The sequence below is a fragment of the Zeus faber genome (genome assembly GCF_960531495.2).
Source record: "Zeus faber genome assembly, chromosome: 11".
Taxonomy (NCBI): domain Eukaryota; kingdom Metazoa; phylum Chordata; class Actinopteri; order Zeiformes; family Zeidae; genus Zeus; species Zeus faber.
Window position 1 is genome coordinate 5,840,509 of NC_137205.1, and position 26,146 is coordinate 5,866,654.

At 42.7% G+C, this 26,146-nt stretch overlaps 1 protein-coding gene across 1 annotated transcript in view; it reads right to left on the reverse strand.

Moving 5' to 3' along the window:
• Positions 1-8,296: 8,296 nt before the first annotated feature.
• Positions 8,297-26,146, reverse strand: part of cacna1ha (calcium channel, voltage-dependent, T type, alpha 1H subunit a) — a gene marked incomplete at its 3' end in the record, with an annotated part of 154,631 nt that continues 136,781 nt past the window's right edge. The window contains exons 32-37 of the mRNA XM_080010181.1: positions 17,535-17,656; positions 16,388-16,546; positions 15,447-15,587; positions 15,132-15,300; positions 10,047-10,183; positions 8,297-9,445 (exon numbers count right to left, since the gene is read on the reverse strand). Coding sequence (XP_079866307.1) covers positions 8,297-9,445; positions 10,047-10,183; positions 15,132-15,300; positions 15,447-15,587; positions 16,388-16,546; positions 17,535-17,656 — 1,877 coding nt within the window. The remainder of the gene's footprint in view (positions 9,446-10,046; positions 10,184-15,131; positions 15,301-15,446; positions 15,588-16,387; positions 16,547-17,534; positions 17,657-26,146) is intronic.

Consider the following 26,146-nt stretch of genomic DNA (forward strand, 5'->3'; position numbering starts at 1 on the left):
TCCTTTTTAAATTCTGAACTTTTTCAACTCTTCTTCTTTTTTAAGCTTCTCTTTGAAACTCTGAACCCAGGGCCAGCTCTAGCCTTTTTGTAGCCCTATAGGTCAGATCTGTAGCAGGTGCCCCCCTTAGGCCCCGCAGCATGCACACGCCACAAAATCCCTTACAGGTGCATCCGCCCTCCCATGCACACTGCATACCTCACCTCCCAAACTCCACATTAGTCAGGGGGTCTGGAGGGCCTCCCCAAGGCCTCCCCAAGGCTTTAACAGCATCAACTTAACATTATTTTTTTTTTTTTTTTTTTTTGTAATCTATTTTTAATTTGGACGGGACATACAAATGAATTCTCCACAGTTACATTTTTTTTGGTCTTTATTTTAATACTGTAACGCTGTGTGTTGTGCTGTTTATATCCTCCTGTCTAGTTAACACCGCCAAGCACCACAATTTTGCGTTGTATCGGCCCCATTGTAAAGCAGCACACCGGGGAAAAGGCCTGGTACTGCTGATACAGTTGAGGTGTCTTGGAGGGTGTGGCGTCCCAAGACAGCCCCATCGTATCAGATAATTACTAAGAGATGGTGCCAGGGGTCCCAGAGAGGGAGCCCATTGCCAGGGGGCCCAGAGATAAGGGAGGTCGAATGTGTCCTGTGACCTATGTAGGGGATTAAAGTGGTCACCATTGTCTTTGGGCAAGCATTAAAGAGCCCGCCTGAGTTTTATTCGACAGAGAATCCTTCCGGCTCGGTTCTCTCCCAGACCGTCCATGGCAAGTCTGGTCTGATGCTGTTCTTTTGTAATAAATCTATTATTTTACTCAAGTCAGCGTCAGTGGTCTCTCCTTCTTCATCAACACATCAAATTCATCAAGAAACTACACAGTCCACCCCTGGTTGAGATCAGAGCAGAGCGGCTGCCATCCTCCGGGTACATTACAAAAGAACAAAACCAAAAACCCATGCGGTGGATTTTGGGCGGCCAAAAACGTTATTTTTCTTAAAACATAAAAAACAACATCTGGGAGCACCCAACATCAGGTACGTACAGAGGGGGGGCGTAGGTGCCTGAGCACCTGCCCCTTTGCCCCATGGTGTCCTTTTTATCAGGCTTCTTTTAGCATGAATGGGCATAGAGCTACACATTATCTGGGCAAGATATGCATATTCAGGAGGAACGTGTCGTGCGCCCGTGATGTACGCACAGCGGAGCGCACACCATGGCACCCACGACGGTGCGCATTGGAGTGCCCGTGATCGCCCTTAACGTCTCCACACGGGCCTGCCTAACATCTTTACATTTTGTATCCTCAATATATATAAAAAATGTCTTCCATAATTTTATTTTCTTTCATTTTTATTTCCTCTTCTTGGCGATGATGTTAATTCCTTACAATATGATGCATAATAAGTACTACCCTAGCATTGTCACAGGTTTTCACTGTTTCTTTATTCATTTATTCTGTTCCTTGTTTTGCCCTGTTTTGTTATCATTTTGTTATGTCTGTCACAACTTAGGTTCGCTCACAACTTAGGTTGCCATGTATTATTCTGTCATTAATCCTGTTTATGTCTCTTGCCACTTCAGATTTGGTTGTGGTGTGGGAGTGGTGTGGTTTAAACTGCCACACCTGTCTTGAGTCTATGTATTTGGTCCTGGAATCAGAGGTGGCAGTACGCCTGTTGCTTGTTGATTGCTCTAACGAGCAACAGGTAAAACCCCCATCACCACACACATTCAGGATAGGAGCCCTTGTCATGTGTCAATCTGCTCCTGGGCGTATTCCACCTAGCCCACGCGCTACAATAAACTGATGTTTGCAACGTCCCTGCCTGTGTCTCGGTGTCGGAGAGCCCTGAAAATGTCACTTGGGTTGACGTGTGGCTCATGGAACTGCCACATTGGTATTCCCTATAATTCTGCACCTCCCAATCGGCTTCCTCCCAGTCAGCACTGTCACATTCTGACAACATGCTATGATCGGCCTGGGCCTGTCTACATATACTGTACAGGTCCGGTTCACTCTCGCGGTGTCAGATTGTCTACTCTCTTCCCCCCAGCCTAACCGAGTTCCTGCCTTCTGGATTCTGGACTTACGTTCGCCTTCGCCTTCTCCTGCCCCTTTCAGATTGTTAGCTGTACAGACTGAACTCGGCCATGTTTTTTGCAATAAACCCTTGATCCTTTGCACACACTCCTGAGCCTCCGGTGTGTCCTGCATTTGGGTTCACCAGACAGCACTCGTGACAGTGTCGTGACAAGTATACAATACTAAATAAAATGCCTTCTAATGAACACACTTAATAATCATCTACTGTATCTCGGCCTAAAGTGAATATTTAGTAAATCTGAACCAGTGAACCCCTGTCCCACCACAAAAAAATCTGAATAAATTCAGTCAGAGGCCTTTCCTTTTTTTGCAAGGAATAAAAAAAATTCGTATATTTTTAATCGAAAGGGGAAACACCAGGACAATGGTTGGTCATCACACAGTAGTCAGCAACGATACAATGCAGAAAGTCTCTCCAAAATGTGTTTGAAATTACTTTGAAATGTCGCCCCCCGCCTCCGCCAACACACACACACACACACACACACACACACACACACACACACACACACAACACACAACACACACACGACACCCCCCCCTTCCATTCCATCCCCCTATTTCTTCTCATGGGTGGGTTGGGGGTGGGGTGTTATTGCAGACGGTTGTTGGTTCTCCTCTGACATGAAACAGGAACATCCTCCCCTCTTGGTTAAGGCTTGGTGGGGCAGGCGGGGGGTTGGGGGGAGGTTTGTAATGTTTTTTCTTTGTAAATTTTAATTTTCTTGCCACCCCGACCCACGACCAAAGAGGCCGCACAAGAAAATACAATGTACTGCACACCAGTTCCAACAAAGAGTTCACTGTTAAGTATCAGTGTGAGATTAATGATTAATCCCCACCCCGATGCTAAATAAAAAATGTCGGTTCCAATTTACGGTGTTTTACGTTTTTTTTTTTCTTCTATTCTGTCTCACTATAAAACCCGCACGCAAAAATGGGAGAGCACGCACCGGCCGGTATTGCATCGGATTAAATCAGTATCGTCCACAGTATACACTACCGTATAATAATAATATTAATAATAATAGTAATAATAATAATTATAATAAGATTTAATGAGAAAATCTGAGCCCAGTGCAATTAGGTAGTCAATCTACACATCTGAAAATGCAGATATCCCCCCAAAAATTGTAAACATCCCTCAAAACAACCAGGCTTCCATGCCCCTGCCCCTGCAAAAAAAGGACATTTTTAAAAAATGTATATTTTATTTTATTATTATAAATATTTTTTTCAAATTCTTCTTCAAATTCTGAACATGCAATAGTCAAAATGCTTTCCTCGTAAAATTGAAGGATTTATTTAAATACCGCGATCCGAAGATCTGTGAACATCAAGAGCTATTTACCGGGTTTTCCTTCCCTGCTGCGTTTCATTTCAACAATTGGTGCTACAAAGAGCACGACACATAAAATGGACAGCAGACGTTTGCCTCCTTCGGGAGGGGAGGAACGTGAGTGGAAAAACACAAGTTGGTTCGATGTGGAAACTGGAAGAAGAGATGATGTTATTAACGATAACCTAGCTGTGCTTTTTTATTGATCATTTGCGACACGTTTTACTTTTAATTTCATCCCTCCAAAGCTTGCTTTACACCGAATCCGGCAAACTACTAAGAACAAAATGGTCCATTCATTCCTATGGAGAGTCAGTATCTTTTTTCACACTTTAACAACTCTATATGAAGGAAGTGGTAAATGTCCACCTGAGTAAACTACTCGCTGTTGTACTGGAAAAAATCGAGCTCTCCCAGTTATTTTTCATATTTTGTGATGCGAAATTGAGTTTGCAGTTAGCAATTCATCCAAACGGCCACTAGGGGCAGAGGATCTGGAACTGTTCAATGCGATTCTGGATTCGGTGCGAAGTAGACTTGGGAGTTCCAGTACTCTAGCAGTTCTTCAGCTTTTTTTAAATCATCACTACAAATATAAAAACAATTCCTTTTGAATTCTGCACTTCCCTACGTTCCGCCTGAATTCTCTCTCTCTTTACGACAAGAGAAAAACGTCTTTTAAATAAAGACATCCAATAATCAGGAGCCACCGCTTCCAGGGTGAAAGGCCAAAGAGCACGCTAACCCAGGACAAAAATTACAAAAACCAGGGCAACTTGTTTCCAATCAATAAAACAATAGACACGCAAAAAAATAAAATAAAAATCCTGGCGGGTACAAAAATGTGGTAAACACGGGTATAAAGGAGAAACAGGCAAAGCTTGTCTCGCAATAAATAACAAACGTTAAATAGATTTCATCGTATTAAGTCCTCTACTCTACATGCATACTGCTTCGGACACCGGAGAGAAAAAAGGGAGTTTGTGTGTCGCGAAAAGCGAACAAGGCTGGATGAGAAACACATTTGATTTCAATATCTCAACAAACGTGTCCGCCCATTTAATTTGTTTACCATATACGTTTATTTTAATTACCTCATATTAAACTTTTCTTTGCTATTGAATCATCTAAAGCTTACCTGGGTCAAGGAAGCAATTGGACAGAAATGATCTAAATCAAATTGACCAAATCAAACCTTAGCCATGATACGTCCTCTGCTTCCCGCAGTCTGTAAAACATCAATATTTACTATTATTTATAGTAATATTAAATATTTACTATTTACTAATGCTACTACCGGGGAGACAATTTTGAAATTTTTTTTTGGAAGGGGGTAAGTCAAAGGGGGGTTAAAGAGGGACGATTATGGCGTTGCCCCGGCCTGTGTTAAAATACCAAAAGTACCTATAACTGCTACCGGTCACGTCCCTACTCCCCCTGCTACACTGCAGGGGATGGGTACCTACAGTTGCACAGACACTACAGAGAAGAAAAACTGCGTCATCATATAGAAATGGGCGTGTCTCATATATATATATTTATATATACAGCATTTACACTACTCACAAAAAGTTAGGGATATTTGGCTTTCGGGTGAAATTTCAGGATGAACCTAAAATGCACTATAATCTTTACAGGTGAACTTAATTTGACCTTCTCTAAACTTCTGAATGCACATGTCCAACTGTTCAATGTTTCAGTACTTTTTGCACAACTTGCTGTTCTCTAACAAGGAGCTGAACGGCAAAATTCACAACAGGTGTTTGATCCATGAATCGACCAATACATTTCCTGGTTCAATTAGAATTGGTATTTAAACAGTCCTCTTCATCATGCTGTTCACATTTTGACATCATGAGACCAAGACGACACCTAACAATTGATCAACATTACCTCACCATTGTGAGGCTTCAAACAGGATGTTCTCAGAGGGAAGTGGCCACTGAGCTTAGAGTGTCACAGAGTGTCATCAGCAGGTTGCAACAGAGATACAGAGAGACTGGAAGAGTCACAGAAAGGCAGAGAAGTAGACGTCCTTCAGCCACATCCCACACTGATGAGCGCTTCATTGTGAACAGTGCCCTGCGGAACCGGATGATGAATGCCACTCAACTCCAGGCACATTTAAGGGAGGTGAGAGGCACCCAAGTGTCACGTCAGACCATTCGAAACCGTTTACATCAGCGTGGTCTGCGTGCTAGACGACCTGCAAGGGTACCTGACCACACCACCAGGCACAGGCATCATCGTCTTGCATGGACCAGGGAGCATTTACGCTGGATGAGGGACCAGTGGCCTCATTGCTGTTCTCTGATGAAAGTCCATTCACGTTGAGCAGAAATGATGGCCGCCAACGATGTTGGAGACATCAAGGAGAGCGCTATGCATCAGCCACTGTTGTCACCAGACGAGCCTTTGGTGGTGGTGGTGTTACAGTGTGGGCAGGTGTGTCTAGTCAATGGAGAACTGCCCTACACTTTGTGAATGGTACAGTGACAAGCCCATACTACCTGAATAACATCATTAATCCAGTCATTGTGCCCCTGCATGAACAACACAGGCCTCATTTCATCTTCATGGACAACAATGCTCCAGCTCATGGAGGTGGCATCACTAGGGAACAGCTGCTGGAGCCTGGGGTACCTCAAATGGAGTGGCCTGCACTAGACCTGAATCCCACAGAAAACCTATGGGATCAGCTGAGTCGTCGTGTTGAGGCTCGTCACTCTGTATCCCAGAACCTCAATGACCTGAGGGCCACACTTCAATAAGAGTGGGGGGCCATGCCTCAGCAGACAATAAGTCGACTTGTGAACAGCATGAGACGTCGTTGTCAAGCTGTAATTGATGCTCAAGGGCACATGACAAGTTATTGAGACATTGATGTTTTTTGTTGTGGTTTACCCACCACTGTTGTTGGCTTTTGTTTCAATAAATTGTTTGAGATGAGGAAATCACCATTGCATGCTTCTACTTAAATGCCCTACTTTCATGATATAATATCACTGTAGCGTGAACTTTTTACATTTTCCATAAATTTCACCCGAAAGCCAAATATCCCTAACTTTTTGTGAATGTGTGTGTGTGTGTGTGTGTGTGTGTGTGTGTGTGTGTGTGTGTGTGTGTGTATGTATATATATATATATATATATATATATATATATATATATATATATATATACATATATATAGTGTATATATAGAAGTTTTACCCCACGTACAACCACAAGTAGTGTTGTCCTATGTAGGGTAGATGCTCTTATGTCGCCACATACCATATACTGTATATATATATATATATATATATATATATATATATAGCATATGATTATTATTATTGCACTCCGGCTACACATGTATTTATTTTGTTAAATTAGTTTGGTTGTCTGTAAATGTATAGTAACGCTGTCTGGTCCCACATCTGAGATCTGATCAAGACGACGAACAGCACTTAGAGAGGGGGTTCAGCAAGGACACTTCACACATTTTGTCCTTTTATTGCCAAATGTTATCGTCTCCCCTCCCCCCAGCACCCCCCCTCCACCCCCCACTTCTAAAATCATTAATGTGTGTAAATCACTAATTGTTAAAAATGTAATTATACACATTTTGGTCATAGTGTCCTTACACGGAGCAGCTACGGAAACACATCGCACCCCTTCTGATTCTTCATCACCACCATCACCATCATCATCATAATCATAGAAAAATAAAGAATGCTCCTCCTAACTCTGCCTCCTTTTCCCCCTCTGCAGTTTGTTGCTATAAAAAGGATAAACATACATTCACAATAGGACTACAGAGAGTGTGTGTGTGTGTGTGTGGGGGGGGGGGGGGCAAGCAAAGTTGTGTGCAAAAAACATTATAGATCTCTATAAAAATATGTGTGCATATGGATAGAGCAATTTTTCTTTTTTTTCTTTTTTTTTCAAATCCCAACAAATCTGATATTTCCTTTTATTAACACTGCATGAGATACACAGATTACGTATGTAAGTACAACTACGGCCGACACCAGACGCCAGAATAACATGGCCCGGTGTCTGTGACGTAACGGAGCAGATCTGCTCCACAACACTTGTTGTTGTGGAGCTTGTGGGAAGGAGAAACCCACGCACGCACGCATGCACGTACGCACACACGCGCACACACACACACACACACACACACACACACACACACACACACACACACACACACACACACACACAAACAGATGCATACTTCTGCTCTGATCAATGTGATCCAGGAGCAACCTGCCCGCCAGAAAAAAACCTGAAGTTGCATATCCCACAATCACCTCCCCTCCCTCTCTTCCCCCGCACCCTCGCAAATTCCCCCGACCGGTCGGGGTGTGTGTGTGTGTGTGTGTGTGTGTGTGTGTGTGTGGGGGGGGGGGGGTCGTCAGCCAGACGCTGCTTCCTGATTGGCTTGCGTGTTTTGGAGACAAAGAGTATCGGGGAAAAAAAGGTGAAAATAAAATACTTTGGCTACGAAGTGAGGGCGGCTTCAAGTCCCCCAACCCCGCCCACCGGTGCGCCCTCCCCGCGGTGGGTCCGGCGGCGTCACTCTGAAGACGTTTCACAGGTGCAGTGGATTCATTGCGATCAAACCTATACCTCTGTTGGGTCAAAAAATAACAAACAGAGTCATGGCAAAACGGGACCGCACAGAGCGTCCATGGGAACGGAGTCAGTGTCACCGTCGTTATTATTATTATTATTATTATTGTTATTATTACTATTTATTATTATTTTCACTCCATCACTTCCAAGTTATTTAGAAAAGCAAACGTTGAACTTTCCTTTCATGCTCCTTGCATCAGAGCAGATTCAACGTTCGGGGCAGCTCACTGAGCGGTCCTCCTGTTCTTGGAGCTAAACCCTGCCCCCGCGTCCAGTCTGCCGTCGAAAGGAGGGGGGCAGGCCACGGGGTCAGCGTCTGACAGGCCGGCGGAGAGGCCGCTCACGTACACTGCCTCCGATTGGTCAAAGGTGAACTGGGGAAGGGGCATGTAGTCCCCTGTGAGTGGGGAGCGGCGGGCAGCTGGGGACATGGGCTGGGGCGAGAGGCTGGGGAGGACAGGGGCGTGAGGCCGGATGAAGATGCTCGAGCTTGTCGGCAAGAGCGGGCAGGGCGAGAGGCTGGTGGCCTGCGTTAGGGAGAAGTCGCCAGCCCCCAAGTGAGCGTGCGGGGCGCAGTCCGAGGAGAGGGCACGACGTCGCAGCATGGTGCTGCAGTCCGCCAGCTCCGCCGCCAGGGGGCTTTCTCGCTCCGCCGGGGGGTGGATGGAGATACAGGGGGGGCTAAGCTTCTTCTTCCGCTGACCCCCACCGCACGACTGCACCCTGACGGGAAAACTCCGCCCGCCCTTCCCCTGGGGGAGGTTGCCAGGGCCCAGTCCCGGGGCTGGGCAGATCTCGATGGAGTGGCGCCGCTGGTCATCTTGGAATCCGGTCGGCGATGGCTTATCCAGGCGGCCCTGCGTGTCCACACTGAAGCCCTTCTTCCAGAGGCCCTCCCTGGGGGCCGGCTCCGGCAGGCTGTATGCGCTCCGGCCTCTCCTGGGGGCCGGGGGGAGGGGCGGGGGAGGCAGGGCCGGGGGGTAGTCGAAGGAGAAGGGCGAGGAGGCGTAGGGCGACAGGGAGTGGCTGCGGCCCGCCTTGGTGCCCCTCTGTCCAGCGGCCGAGCTGATGATGTGGCGCACCTCTTCGTCAGTGGGATCCGGGCCAGGGGAGAGCGGCGAGGGTGGGCGCGGCCGGGGCCTCCGCAGGCTGGAGGGGCACAGGGGCAGGCGGGACGGTGAGGGAGGAGGGGGTGGGAGTGCTGGGGGCGTGGGGGAGGTGGAGGAGGAGGAAGGAGGAGGAGGAGTGAGGAGGGCAGAGGGGGAGGCGGGGGATGGGGGAGAGAGGGGGGAGGAGGGCAGGAAGTGGAGTGCCTCCGACCTCTCCTGTTGCTCCACGCTCTGCGACTCCATGGAGTCCACCTTCACTGCCACCTGGGATGCACACACACACACACACACACACACACACACACACACACACACACACACACACACACACACACACACACACACACACACACACATTATCATACGGTATTATTGATGAATATGCATGGTAATGTGACTTTTCTCAAAGCCAGTTAGGGTCTTATCTTTCATCACTACCAGCAGTTGAAACTTTCTGAATGAAACTTCTTCTGATGGATGCAGAGCTGTTATTCTGGCCGGCAATGATCAATGGGATTAATTAGTGCTGCTTTGCGATTTATGATACAAAAGCTCATTTCCATTATTCATTAACTTTTTAAGTGGAATTTGAAAAATGTTCATGGCACACTTGTAAGCTCTCAAAAGGCATGGTGGTTGAAAAACGCCTCTGTATAACGAAAACTGTTGATCAAATATGAAATATTGACTAATATTATTATAATATAATAACGCCTCTTAAACAAATTACTGTATAATTTAAGAGGCGTTCCACGTCGATGACAGTGGAAGATACTTTGAAACTGCTCACCTGGTGTTGTCATTGAAATTGAGATTATAATCTGAAAAATGCACCATAGTACAAACGACTCTCATGGTCTCTCACCTGTCTGAGCAGGGCCCGTGGAGAGGGGCTGGGGCAGGGAAGGGTGATGTGGGGCAGGATGGGGGGAGGCGAGACGCCCGGAACCTGCAGCAGAGAGCGTCCCTCACACGGCTGTGAGTGGACCGATGTCACGGAGCCTGAGGGGCACACACACACACGCGCGCGTGAGCATAGACAGACAGACACACACACACACAGAGCAGCAAATTCACAAAGAATGCATTGCGACCGCTGCAGCACCATGAATTGCGCATCAGTTGTGCCCGATATCTGTGCCGTCTGAGCGTGAGATAGATTCGCAAAAGATATTGCGCTCATTATATGACAGCGCACACACGTCCAAAAAGTATTTTCTTTGCGTCTGATTGCGGATCCGTGGAGATGCGCAAATTCAAAAATGCTATACTTTAAGATGAAAATGTATTCTATTTTTAGTTTTATGTGCTGTGACTATAAAACATTTAAATAGTATGAGTACATATATAATAAAAGGTACTCTTCCCACACAGTGAATTTATTACAATGATAAAATGTGTCTTTATTTATTTTTTTTTACTGAAGAAATTCTAGTTCTCACTTAATCTTAATATTACAATGTAGAAATAATTACAGTTAATTTAATATATTTTACTCTACTTGGCTCCAGGCCACTGAGGAGCAGTCCATGGTCCTATGAAGTTCAATGCTGTTTGTGGTTCAGTGCCAATTTTGACCACTTTATCGCTGTTCCCTAAAAGTGTTTTCTTCGATATCTATTGAGTTTAATAGGAATTATAGAACCGTTTTTGTCAACGTTTGTAGAGCCTTTTTTGTACAATAAAGTATTCAAAGTTTCAACAAGTTGCTTTTGGAGTGTTTTTTGAAAACCACCATGAACTGCTTTCCATTCTGTTACCTTCGGATGCCGTGACAGTAATAATAATAATTATAATAATAATGTCAAAATATTATTTACTGATCACTGGAAACTCTAGATGTGACACTCCTTATGCTGCCTTTTATTTTTTTGGTCTCCACACAGTGAGCACTAGCTCACTGCAGATGGTAATAATTTCACTTTAACTGCGTGTGGCTATTAGCGCTGGTGTTTTGTTTTTCGCAACGAGGGCATTTGCATAGAAAAGGGCCAATTCTGCGCCAAATGTATGAATAATACCCAATTTAAAAACATACAAATAGCACCGAGATGCTATTTGCATGCAGTTAGGGGTGAATTTCACCGTTTGCGGGTGCTTTGTGAATAAGACGCTTGCTTTTTCTCTTATTTGCGCAGGTTTAGCGGCCGCAAAAGCCGACCCTTTTGTGAATTTGCACCAGAGACTCTGGATCGAGGGAAATCTGGCTTCCCCTCTGGTTTGATATACTGTTATTGACTGTTTACATGTTGAGATTCCGTAACACGTTATCTGGAAAGAACATTTTCAGCTTCTGAAGGAGCCAGTTGACCTTTTTTATATTTTTAGTCTGCATCTCATCTAGCGGGCAGGGCGAGAGGCTGGTGGCCTGCGTTAGGGAAAACGCCCGCCCCCAAGTGAGCGGTAGCAATTATAGCATCAAATGCGATATCAAGATAAGGTGTTATCCGGAGATTTTAGCGAGCATTCGTTCACAGGTTCTGTGTTAGAACTCTGCACTTCCATGCGGTTATATTTAGTCAGTCATGCCAGGAACTGGAATCCCCGACTCTGGCAAGTCGCTTTAACATTTAATCCATAGGACATACTAGTCACTTTTTAAAAGTTACTAGTACTTATATTTGAGTTTCTAGTTGCGATTACAACAGTTACTAGTAACTATTTTAGTTTTAATAGTCAAAATGTGTTAAGCACTAGTACTTATTTATTAGATATCAATAACCATTCCGTTTGTTACTAGTAACTATTGGAATGTAACTAGTTTCTAAACATGTAATGTTAGTATTTAATATGTCTTCCCTCTGTTACTAGTAACTTTTTTTGTCTTTTTACTCATAACATTTTAAATTAAACTATAAACAAGGTGTTTTGACTAGTCATTTCTCATGACGGGTAAAAAAAATACACAAATACACAATAAAAAAAATTACAAGTAAAAGCTAGAAAAGGCATTAGTCACTAATTAATAAGCACTAGTATTCAATTAATAGTGACTAGTAAAATTGAAATAGATACTAGTAACAATGGGAATAGTTACTAGTTGGAGGCAAATATTTGATATCTCAAACACGGAGCCCCATATGATTCAATGAGAAAATTGTCCAAATTGTTACTAGATCGCAATAGTTACTAGTAACAGTTGGAATAATTACTATCATCTGATAAATAAGTACTAGTACCTAATACATTTTGATGAGTAAAACTAAAACAGTAACTACTTGTAAAATATAAGTACTAGTAACTTCTAAAAAACTGACTAGTTCGTCCTAGGGATTAAATGGCTCGCCATAGGTAGGCCCATAGTATGACATCGACCTGGGTCAGTAGGATCAGCAAAGAATTTCATCTGTTTAGTAGGTTCAGTGCGATTTATGGGATTCCTCGTTGGCCAACTCTGACGACAGGCTTGGAGAACACGCTCACTAATACTTACTGACCCCTGTTGGTCACTAAGGGACCCCATGGAGGCTGTGGTTTGGACTGTTGTTTTGGGCTGTTGACCAATGAGTCTCCATCAAAATCCCGTACCGTGATGCAAAGCAGACGGTGGGTTAGCGGCAGAAGGAGATGCAGGCGCAGGTTTGATAGGAAGGGTAGCAATCTGAGAGATAAGAGATGTACAGCCGTGCACGCTGTAAAGTGTGGACGCAAGGCAACGCAAAGACGAAAGGCAGGGGGCGTTTCGTATGATCGGAAGTCAAATTTCATGGGCATAACCAAAGTGTTTTTACGCCCACACTTATGGTACGCACCGCAAGGAACTGTAGACATTGCAGCAAGGTTCCGTCTATTGAAAGGTTCTACTGGGCAAGTTACTTTATGGCCAAACTCAACAGTCATTATGCTGGAATACTGATTCCACTTTTTTTTCTGTGCTGTAATCCATTGATTCGCAATCTTTATTGATCCACGGCACAATTTTTCCACAATGAAATAATCCTATTATCCCGTTAACCATTAAAAACGACAGAAACATTTATAACTGTGGTTATTATTATGGCCTACTAATAGTAATGCAAGACTCATGAATGATTCGTTCGTGGGAACAAACTCCTTTAAATGACTCGGGAGACTAGAGCAATTTTGACAAAAATGTGGGTGAGGGAAAATAATTAACTCTCACTCATCGTTCACTGGAAGTCCTCCCTTGCTCACAAAAGCTTATTTCCATTATTTGTTGACTTTTGAAGTGGAATTTTAAAAAATGTTCACGGCAGACCAGCACAGTAGACCAACTTTCACAGGGACTCAAATATACTTTTTGACAGTGCAGCATGGCCATAAAGTTCCCACTCATGCATCTTGATCAGGGTTAGTCAACGTCAATCCGGAGCCGAGCGGATGAGCCTGGCAGCTGGCAGGTGGCGGCTCATCCGCTGAGAGCGTAGTACCTTTGGACAGAGCCGGGCCTGTCCGCAGCCTGGCCTCAACATGCCATTAGAATGTGACTGCAGATAAAACCACACGTCAGTACTTTCGGCTACATGCACACTCATTCTTCATCAATTTTCTTTTTTACTTCCGGATGAAGCTGGAGTAGAGGACAGAATGTCAATGTCAATGTGAACAATATTGATTGGAGTAGGTGTAAATGAAAATACTACTACTACTACTACTACTACTAGTACTACTACTACTAATAATAATATTAATAATAATAACAATAATAATAATAAAATCTCTTAAAATCTCTTATTACTGAATATTGTTCCCACCATGGTACACACAGTGTGTGAACATATTTTTATTCAGTATATATTTATGCAAAACTGCATAATTGTCAGAATGTGAATTGTTGATACATAGGTGTATTGTTATTATTTATATTTTTATACTATTTATTCACTTTTTAGTTTTATCTTATTGTTTATTGTTCATCATTAGGCAACATTATGCTGCATTTGTATTGTTATTTATTGTTCATTTCTAATTTAATTTACACCAGTATATTTACAACTCTATCTTCTAATTCATTCTTAGGGTGAATGTATCGCCAATTTTTATTCTTAATACTTTTTATTATTGCCTATTTTAGATGTGAGGTGCTGTGACACCGACTAAATTCAATACATAACTTGTGCCTCAAGTAAAGGCAAAACATTATACTATAAAATGCTTCACATTTTGTTTGTTTATTGTTTATTTAAATATGTATTTTTTCACTTTAATCACTTGTCCAGCTTTCATTTCATGAAGACATGAGTCATCTTTTAGTTATTTCAGTTAATAATAATCACTAAAACAACCTCTCCTTTTGTTCAAATTTATAAAACAACAGTTATGTCCAACTCAAATACTAATCTCATCACTTTCAACGGAGATAAATATGAATCAGAATTATTTTTAAGTCATTGGGACTACTTGTCATATTTCAAAAAGGTGTTTTGAATATATGTGTTCAGTCCATTTAGGGTTCTTTGTCAACTTGATTCAGTTTGATCACATCCACGTGCAGAGCACCTGGATTTGATTTTAGACACCATTATATATTTGAATAAATCAAATTTGAACAATAAGGTCATTAGTACCCAAAGGCAATTGTTTTTATACTAAAATTACCAAATTTAAACAAAAAATTGATTTAAATTTCACTTAAATTTACACAATTTAAAGTTTCACTTTAAAGTATTTATGGCAATGCAGCATTACCGCGACACATGGCAAAATACATGAATGCTTATACATTATCTATAACTGTGTAAGAGGTGAGACTTCAGTCTTAGTGATTATGACAGACAACAGGTTTGCTTCGCTTGTGAGATTGCCGTGTTAGCTCTGTGCTAAAAAAAATAAAATAAATAAACATAGATAAAATGCTACTCCCAGGCAAAACAGTTGAACTAATACGAGGGACGACTCAATGCGCCGATTCAACACAAGTGCTCTTCTCAACTCTGTTGTTATCTGAAGTCTACGAGCTTCAGTTCCCCCCCAAAGCAGGGTGGGGTACCTGAGTGCTGGTGCTGGGGGCTGAGCTCCACCTCCTCCAGGGGGTGGGGAGCGCTGGCGGGCCTCACGGGCCGGAACATGTAACTATCGTTGGGCAGAGAGTGCATCCTGGATACCGACATCTTCCTGGGAGACAGCAGGTTCTGGTCAGCATACTGCACATCTTCTTCCTGCGGGGGGCGACAGAGACCGCAAGAGGTGGAGAGCCAGCCAGTCCCTTGAAGTGTGCTTTGAGGGTCCTCTGACTCTGCCAAGTCGTTAGCCTCAACACTTTTTCAATTGCATAATAGAAATGCCGTGCGTCCTCTCCGCCTACCTGTCCAGGTGAGTGTGGGCGTGGCCCCACATAGGTCCCTGCAAGTGAGCTGTTGTTGGAGTCGGAGCTCACCCTGCGGTGCCTCGCCATCTCCATCTCCAAGGCAATCTCGGCATCCATCTCGGCATCCTCTTTGGCCTCCTGGTGAAAAGTACAGGGGCTCGGGTTTAAACTGTTTTTTTTTTAAATTATTTTCCATCCGACATCATAACAAGCAGAATTCAAATAAAATTGAAAGTTTTATATTTTCCTTAATTCTTTGCTTAGTCCTAGTGTTTCATAGCCTACTTTTTATTTGGCATTTTTTTTGTTTATCTTGAAAAAAAAATAAAAATAAATAAATAAATAAATAAATAAATAAATAAATAAATAAATAAATAAATATATATATATATATATATATATTGGCTATTTTTGTATATTAAGCTTTTTTTTTAAAATATTTGCCATTTTTGTATTGGCAATTTTTCAGCCTGTTAAACTTTTAATATATATTTTTAGGGTTTTGTACAGGAATGCACCAATACTTACCATGACAAATTCCTTGTATATGAAAATGTAAATAATAGTTAAATAAATCGATTCTGACTCAGATTTTCATTCTGATTTGCCTCGTGTCAATTATTCGCTGGCAGTATTATTTCCGACCAGTATTTCCTAACCCAGGACACTGATAATCAGAATCGCCAAATCCCAAGGCTCTCGCTGTGTCAGGTGAATATCCTCGGCAAGGCTTAATTCTCAGAGCAATTGCAATTTAATGTTTTGCTGTTTTTATTTGACCAAAATAAGTCATCCTTTCTCACCTTTTGTGATTCTGATTTCTACCTGCCTATAATTTATTATGGCTAATTCCACCCAGGTGGAGTGAGGTGTGTTTGAAGCCAGGCGCAGGCGAAGGCGGAGCTGGAGGTCAGAGGGGCGGACAAGGCCGGTGTTACCTTGTTGCTCTCCTCCAGGTGCTTCATCAGCACGGCCACCACCACGTTGACCAGAACAAACTGGGCCATGAGCACGAAGGTGACAAAGTAGATGGGGGAGACGAGCGGCAGGTAGCTGAGACAGTGGCGGTCCTCTGGGCGACACTCGCGCAATGTGTCCTGGGGATATGCAGGGAGAGGGGGCGGGGCAAAGCACAACAAGGCCAATTAGAACTAAAATGCAGTGGTGGAAGTGGATGGAGTGGTGGTGAAGAAGTACTGACAGCTTTTACTTAAGTTAAAGTACAAATGCCCTTGCAGAAACAAAAGTACTCTAGTAAACGTGAAAAGCACCACATTTACATTTCTACTTAAGTAAAAGTATAAAAGTACTTGCTCTTAAATATGCTCTTATGTTTTAATTGGTGTGTTTGTCTTCTCTCTAACTCAAATTTCATTGTGCTTCTTATGATGTGGGCTCTTACTATGTATCTTTTACAATGTATAAAAGAAAATAAAATACAGTTAAACAAAATAATATTTTTTTCGTGCCCACCCTGCCTTGATTAGAATTTTGTTCAATTTTGTTTCTTTTATGCTACCTGACTGCTGCTGTGCTTCTTAATAAAGATTGAATTACTTACTTACTTACCGAAATGTGACTGTTAGGAATGTAGTGAAAATTAAGATATTTGCTTTGAGTCGAGTGGAGTAAAAGTCGCACGTTTCCAAAATGGAATATACTTTAGTACAGATACGTGAAAAATGTACTTAAATACAAATTAATTGTCCTGAGCTACTTTCCACCACTGCTAAAAATGTACCAAGCGCTATGACAATCAATTTTCAATTTTGAAGTGAATATTCAAATTTAAAAGTCTCATGTGCAGATCTTGTCGAAATATAAGAAAGATTTAAAGAGGTGCTGCACACTAAGACATATTTTTTGAGCTGTAAACTGAGATTCTGATCTTAATTTCCAAATGTGATTAAAGCGATATCACAGATAGCAATCGAGGCTCAGCGCCATCTAGTGGTTGAAATCAGCTCAACGCGTGCAGGGAGACTAGTCCTTTCAGTGGCTGTCTACGTCCCCCAAAAAATTGGAGAAGAGGAGGTGGATACCATTGCATGTGTGTGTGCGCGCGCGCGTGCATATGCCTCGTACTTTCATGATCCCGTTCCAGTTGTCCCCGGTGGACACTCGGAAGAGCATGAGGAAGGCCATCCCGAAGTTCTCGAAGGTGGCGTGCCGACTCAGACCCTCACACGGGTTGTTGTCGTTACACTCTGTAATACACACAGGCACATGCACACACTTAAAATGAAGCAGGGGCCTTCAACCTTTTTCAGCAGAAAGGACCCCTTGGTACATTGATTTGATCGAAAAAAAAATGTGATAACATTTTGTTTTGCATTTTAATCCTGGCCTATAATAATATTTATATTGCCTTATTAACCTATTTATATACTCGGTTATGAAGGTTATTGTTCCTGTGTGTTTTTACTTTAGATTTGGATTTATTTACGTTAGTTTAGTTGACCAGTCATGGAGCGTGTTTTAACAAATAGAATAAACGTTACACAAATCTGAAATAGGTTTTGAAATGCTGTTGAGGCTTAATCTAGTCCAGGTTTGACTACTCCAAGTACAGCAGTTGTTTTTATCTAGACCTGGTCTTAACTGTCCTGTGTGTAGAAAAAACTGTGAAAACCACCTTGTCTCTGTTTTCATGACTTAAATAAGATTTCAAGACTCTGAAACAGAGCTTCACATGCTGTTTAATATCAATACAATAATACAAACCATTACAAACCATTACCTTTACATGTGTTTTTATTGAATTTCCGCCATGCACCAGTTATCAGGGGTGGACTGGTAATCTGGGCTGGCGTACCTTGGGGCCAACATAATTTTTTAATAATTGTTTTTTTTATTGTCCAACGGCCGGCCCATAAAGCAGGTGCTGGGCTGGCCCAATCACATCTTGTGTGTGTGTGTTTGCGGGCGCGGGGGAGTCTTTATCTGTCACAGAGAGGATTTGACAGATCGCCCTTGTAGCAAGATTAAAGTGGCACAATGCCACTGCCATACGTCTTAACCGGTCTTATGCAGAGTGTCAGAAGAGAGAAGCAACAGTCTGTCTGTCTGTCTGTCTGTCTGTCTGTCTGTCTGTCTATCTATCTATCTATCTATCTATCTATCTATCTACAGTATCTACAGTATCTATCTATCTATCTATCTATCTATCTATCTATCTATCTATCTATGTCTGTCTGTCTGTCTGTCTGTCTGTCTGTCTATCTATCTATCTATCTATCTATCTATCTATCTATCTATCTATCTATCTATCTATCTATGTCTGTCTGTCTGTCTGTCTGTCTGTCTATCTATCTATCTATCTATCTATCTATCTATCTATCTATCACGGCAAACCACTACATTGTCAACCATTAAAACGTCATGAAACGTCACAAACTCATAGAACATAGAACTAATATAGTTAGTTAGTGATGTTAGATAAGCAAACGATTTGTTCGTACTCAACAAATGACTCAGGAATCGGGAGTCGCTCGGGCCAAAGTGGGAATCTTCGACTCACAAACTAAAAATTATTACTCAGGATGAAATGAAAGTCCACGCAAACAAGCTCTAGGTATTTGCCATAATTCGTGTTGAATGTCACTAATTTACAGTTTGCATTCCACCAAAATAAATAACTGTGGCAGAATTAAATAATCTTTGTGAGAATTCCTTTGTGAGAACTCAGAGCCAAACTGACTCTTCGAATTTCAAGAAACAGTCAAACCTAACATCATTACTAAAGGCTCTGTTATTGTGCGGTTCATGGCACTCACACTACCAGAGTCCTGTAGATGCCGTGGCTATATTGTCCTGAAACAGGGGGTGCTGTGCACAAATCACCAGGGGAAACTTAAAGAACTGCTGTAAACGTTACAAAGAAGTCGTTAGGGAAGGATCTGAATAACTACAAAAGAGCAGTAAAATTTAAATAGAAAGTGTTAAATGGATGCATCTTTATTGTAGTCAGTTAAGGTTTTTTGTAATATATATATATATATACACACACACACACACACACACACACACACACACACACACACACACACACACACATATATACGTTATACGTGAGTTTGTGCAAATTGTCAGTGTAAACATTACAGAAGTCCAAGGTATTAAAGGTATTAAAATAGTTCAAATCTTTGGACAGAGACGGCGCTATTGCCTTCCTTCCATGGATTCAACACCAACTGGTTATTTTGGTGGTCACGCATGGATGGATCGTACAGATTGTATCTGCCAACCTCTTCGCACAACCTTCTTTCAGATGAGTCCATCTTGAATTACCTGAAGTGCACGGTGCAGAGTTCCAGAAAATGCCCTTGCGCAAAATCGCTTTGCAGCACAGTCGCAATCCCTGCAATGACATCATTTATGGTGTGCGCACTAAACAACACTACAGCTGTGGCCGACTATGAACCGGGCTTGACAGTCATCACTTTTAGTGTCAAACATGTGCTTGTTCTGATGAACACAGAGCTGGTATCCAGAATCCTGAACTCATGAATTAGATAAATTTGTACAGTTTTTATCTTGCAACTCAAGTTATTTGGTTTCCATTATTTGTTTAACATATATGGAATATATTGATGGTTTTGCGGCAGAGCTGGAGAGCTCCCACGCCACTAGTCGTTGAAAAAAAAAAAAAAATGCTCGACCAATGAAGTGCCTAAAGAAATCCCCTGTCCGCGTCCAAATACTGTATGGTCAATGACATTATGGCAACCCCAAGCTGGATCTCACAACTTGTGCGTTCTAATAATTAAAAAAAAATTGTGCGCTCTGACTCAATATGATATGATTTTTTTTGCAGTACGTGCAAGAAAATGTGCCAGTTTGCCAAAGAGTAAAATGTAGAAGTTCGTTCCAGCCCCGGAGCACTGGTCTAGACTGTTAGCGCTCCAGCTACCACAAGGAACCCAAACAACATAATGAACTCTAAGTAGGAAATGTTTACCAGGCTACATTAACAACCAGTGCAGGCGGACAAACATCTTAATTGTGGGATTGCAGACAAGAAAGGGGAGAACTGAAGTGAATCAGAGAAAAAGGTTCTACAAATGCTCTCAAGCAACCTGGGACTAGATAGCATAAAACTAGATAAAACGTTTGCACTTGAAAGGCAGAGTATCCTATAGTCACCCAAGAATTTAAAGGACACAAAAATCGATATAAATTAGGATGTCTAAGAAGAAGGAAAGAGCTGTTGCCCAAGTTGAAAGCTGCCCGAGAAAGAGGTGATGAAGCCAGCCTGAAGTATGACAAGCTGGTCGTCACGCTCAGGGTTGGACAAACTCAATCATCGGCTTAAAGCGCTTCAGGTTCAATACTGAAAGCCTATTCCAGTTTGTTTTTGTCATAGGCATGCCAGCTATAATGTGAAGTATTTGGATAGCAATATCTGAAAATCTTGATATAGTGAAAGATAAGAGTAAGGATTTCCTTACTTGAATATTGACTGGTTTTCTAAAAACTGTCAATTGCGTAAGAAGTTGATTTCCATTGCAGATACTTGCAATTTTACCCAGGTAATGACTCAACCCACAAGAATATCTACAACCATTGGTGGTGTTAATAATTCAACCTGTATTGATCATATTTTAATTAATATAAATGAGTCGTGTTCAGAGGCAGTATCAGTGGCAGTGGGGATCATTTGATTGCTTTAACAAGAAGAACCCAAATGCCCAGGTCTGGGGGTATGATTGTTTACCACAGGTCATATAAAAGATTTAATGCAGACTCATTTGTTAATGATGTTAAAGATTTACAGTGGTCTGATGTATGTCAGCATGTAGCAAATTATTTTAACTTCTTAATCAACAAAGTAGACAACTTAAGATATTGTTTGCAATTGAATGATGTCAACCTAATATGAAACACTGTAAACATTATTATGAGGAATAAAACGTTGTTTTGCATTTGATAAGTTTAACCAAGACACTCTTGAGGAGATGTTGCTCTCTCTTTCAGATGACACATCTCCTGGTATAGTTAACCTGGATGGAACCCTTTTTTAAGATGGCAGTTAGGCCACTTTCCAAACCAATTTGTCATATTTTTAATAGAGGCCTGGTCAGTGGGACCTGTCCGGAGCTATGGAAAGAGTCTTAAATTGTACCCTTACCCAAAGATGAAAAAGCAGGTTTTACTGGCTCCAATTGTTGACCTATTAGTATACTCCCTGTGCTGAGTAAGATACTTGAGAAGATATAAATATATTTTTTAATCAAATATTCAATTATTTGAGTAGAAATAGAGTACTTACAAAAGCACAGCATGCTTATAGACCAGGGCACTCTACTAGCACTGCATTAGTACACATGACTGATCAATGGTTAATAAATATGGATGACATAAAACTAGTTGGGGCTGTGCTCTTGGGCAGCTTTGATGTCATAAACAGTATTCTTATTGCAGACCTCAAATGTTGTCGTTTTCCCCCCTTAGCTCCTGCTTGGATAGAGAGTTACCTCTCTGGCAGAACACAGTGTGTATTTTTCAATGGCAGTTTTTCTGACAGCCAAAACATCTGTTTCAGTGTTCCACAAGGGAGTTGCTTGGGTCCACTTTTATTTAAAAATTTCATAAATGATTTACCATATATTGTTAAAAATGTAGTTAAGTGATGCTGATGACTCAACTTTCTTCTGTGCGTCACTTACATCAGTGGAGCTGAGAGAGAATCTACATATTGAGTAGCATTACCACATGGGTGAGAATAAACAAATTGCTACTAAACATTGCCGAAATGTATTGTATTTGTTAGTAAGAATGTTCTTGCTACGCCCCTGCCCCCTTAATCTTTTACAGTTGGGATATCAGTTGAGAAGGTCACAAAGACCAACCAGTAGTCTGCTAAATGACTAAATGTCAATTTATAGTCTTGGTCTGATCAGATGGATCACATTGTTTCCATGATAGGAAAGGGCGTTGCAATTTCAAGTAAATGTTCTGCATATGTTTCATCTTCTGTTATGAGTGAGTTGCTCGGTCACTTGTTCTGCCACTTATGGAGCACTGCCCGGTTATTTGGTCAAGTGCTGCTGAGAAATATCTAAATACACTTCCAATTGCACAGAACAGAGCAGCCAGATTATCTCTTCATTGTTCTTTTCCTGCTATGTGTGTGAGATGCATAAATGATTATAATCCTCTAACTCTGGAGGCTCCATTAAAATCTTCTCTTCTGTTATTCATGAAAAATGTTATTTGGAATACTACATCACATTCTTTTTGTGAAAAACTAGTATATACTGGTTTTTGTATACAGTAATTTTTGCCAAGTGGGCACTGGTCATCTGGTGGTGCCAAGTCCATGAACGAGCTGCTTTTGCCTGGAATATGCTCCCCATCAACATCAGACTGACCATGATTAGAAATTATTTTAAAAAGTTACTAAAACAAAAATTGATGAATCTCATACATATGTCATTCTGTTTTTTTCTGTTTCGGAATCCTGGGTTGTTTTTATTTTCTTTTTGTTGTTGTGTATTTGTGACAACTTTGTTTCTATTTTCATTGTAGGTCACTATTGTTTCATATGTAGAGTAATTTCACTTATTTTCATATTTTTATATTTGACCTTTTTTTTGTGTCATTTTAATTATTGTTTGTTTTTATTGTTGTTGTTGTGTGGACCCCAGGAAGACTAGCAACCACTTTGTGGAAGCTTATGGGGATCCAAATAAAGAATAAAGAATAAAAAATAAAGTGTCGGAATTTAAAGCCCCATGGGGGAAAATCACATCGAAATCACCATTGGTGTCACAGGGCCTTACCTAGACACCTTTTACCCACGATGCTTAGCTTTGTGCCTTTTGCTTTTTCCGAGAGGCCACCGCCATACAACCACCATCTCGACTAGCTGCTTTTCATGGGAGCTGAATCACATTACACATCTGCTGTGATAATGGGATTGAAGTAAAAATCGCCCAAGCCTTAAGGTTAGACTGTTGCCCCCACCTCTGTCCCCATTACACAGTATATCCCCCCCTCTTTGTGCACGACTTTGCCTATCGTGTCCCGAGGCTCGTCCAGGCTCGAAGAATCTCCAGAGTGTTGCCTTCCATCTATCTATCATCCCCACCCCCACTGAAGGACTCCCTGACTAGCTTAGGACAGTGTCTTTTTCACTAATTAGTTAGGGGTGGCAGTAGGGAGTCGGGTGTGTGTGTGTGTGTGTGTGTGTGTGTGTGTGACTCATCTTTCATTTTGGAACTTCAACAGTGTGTGGGACAGCTTAGCTTGGGAAATGCTGCAGGGTGTATGGGCCCGTGAGTCAGTAAGACTGAGCTGATGTTGCTGCTGGGGTGGATTCTGGGAGCGTGGCCCAGAAGAGCCCGCCCTGCCGGCGGTAAACAGAGAATGACAACAGCTGAGCCCTTTCTGGTACACTGCCATGGAGGGAGGACCGGGAACAAACCGTTCCGTAGACTGTTTAATTCCTGGTTAACCCACATTGCAGATCATATCCATCCAAGGTGTTTGCACCTTGCATGACTTTTCCACTTTCCTTCCTCTTAAGCCTTAAGCGGGGATCCGACTCCTCGGACGCGATAACGGATTTGATGTGAAGCGGACTTTAGTCTTCCTACTGCAGGAAAGTTCCCATTTGTGCGCTGTGTGTAAGTGTGTTCTCTCCACAGCCTTAGCTAGATTCCTTATAGTTTCATAAGTTTCAACAGTGCACACTGAAGGGCAGGCAATGGGGTCGGTAATGAAAATAGGCCGCTCTCTCGATCTCATTGTAACAGACCTGCCAACCTTGGGAAGATATTTTGAGTACCACAAAAGTGTATAAGGGAGTCTCCTCGGCATTTGCATTACTGCAGCTTAATGGCTCAATCAGTTATTTACACCATAGCTGTACTGTAACGAGGCTAACCATATCGTATGCAAGCTACTATGGCTAACTATATATACAAATGTATTTAATTAGGATATACCCCTTGAAATGCATTATCTTTTAAAGTTAGTAAGTATGTTTACATGTAAACATGTAAGCATGTTTACCAAGAGATGCACCGACTGCAATTTTCTTGGCCCATTCCGATTTCTGATTTGTTAAGAGTCTGACCTGTCGATTCGGAATTTGTCCAGTTCCAATTTTCATTCAATTGTATGTTCATAATAAAATGGAGTTTATGTCTGTGATCGGAGAAATCACATTTTCTTATCATTTGGTCTCATTGGGTATACTATCTGCTGTATGTCAATGACTCTTTCGTATATCATCAGATAGCCAACTCAGTGTCATGTAGCCACGCCCTCGTCTCCAGTCCTAGGTCAAAAAGGCCAGCTTCTGAGGGTGGGCTGTAGAGGGGGCAGCTGGTGATTATGTGCTCGGCAGTCTGTTCAGGTTCACCACACTCGCATGACGCACTGTCGGATAGGCCCCACTTCTTTAGAGAGGACTTGAAGCGCCCGACGCCAGTACGCAGGCGGTTCAGCGAGGTCCATAGGTGGCGTGGCATGTCTTCTCCTTTTACACCTCCTCCTGGGTCCCGGATGTATTGTTGGATGCGGGAGGGCGCAGCTGTCTCCCACGATTGTCTCCAGGATGCTGCCAGCCAGGCGTCCTTGGACAAGTCGTCAGGGATCGACTGTAGCATCTCTTGTGCTGCCTTGTTGTAGGGATGGCGAGACTTGAGCCTGCATGGTGGTGCCGGTGTTGTTGTGGCTTTGTGCAGGATGTGCCAGTCGTTCTTCTGGGCTTTTCTTGCAAGGGCAAGGGTAGCTGCTTCCCGTCGGAGACTGGGTGGGGCGATACCAGCTAGGACTGGCAGGTAGGACACAAGGGTGGGTTTCAGACAACCAGTTACTATCCGGAGGGCGCTGTTGATGACAGTATCCACCTTGTTCGCATGTGGACTTCTGCTCCAGGCAGGGGCACAGTATTCCGCTACGCGTAGGACCAGGGCTTGCGTGGATATGCGTAGGGTCTGGGGGGAAGCTCCCCAAGTCGAGCCTGCAAGGCGGCGGATGAGCGAGACCCTTGCGGTTGTCTTGGCCTTCACTTCATCCAGGTGCTGCTTGTAGGACAGCCTCCGGTCCAAGCATACGCCGAGGTACTTGGGGGCTTGGTGGAACTCCAGTCGGATGTTGCCAACATGCACGTCCAGTTCCCTTCTTGCCTCCCGGTTGTAGAGGTGGTAAGCTGCAGACATTGTTTTGCCCATGCTGAGCTGAAGGTGCCACTTCGGGAGGTAGTCTGCCAGGATGCCCATGTCTCGGTTGAGGCCTTCTTCCATAGTCTTCCATGTTGGGCATCGAAGCATGATGGCCAGGTTGTCCGCATAGCCGTACTTCTTGGATGTTGTGTCTGGCAGATCGTGAATATAGATGTTAAATAACATTGGTGAGAGGACAGAGCCTTGCGGAACACCGTTCATCAGCCTTCTGAGCCTGCTGGTCTGGCCATCGCTGGATTGTAGGATGAAGCTATGGTTAGATAGCATCTCCATGATAAATCTCACCATGTGCCGGTCCGGGATTGTTCTCAACAGTTTCAGGTGTAGTCCACGGTGCCACACGGTGTCATAAGCGGCTGTCAGGTCCAGGAATACTACTCCAGCTTTCTCATTATCTTGGAAGCTGTCCTTGATGTCCTGGGTGAGTAGCGTTACCTGGTCCACCGTTGACCTGCCTCTGCGGAAGCCGGCTTGTTCCGGTGGGAGTTGAGGGTCCACCAC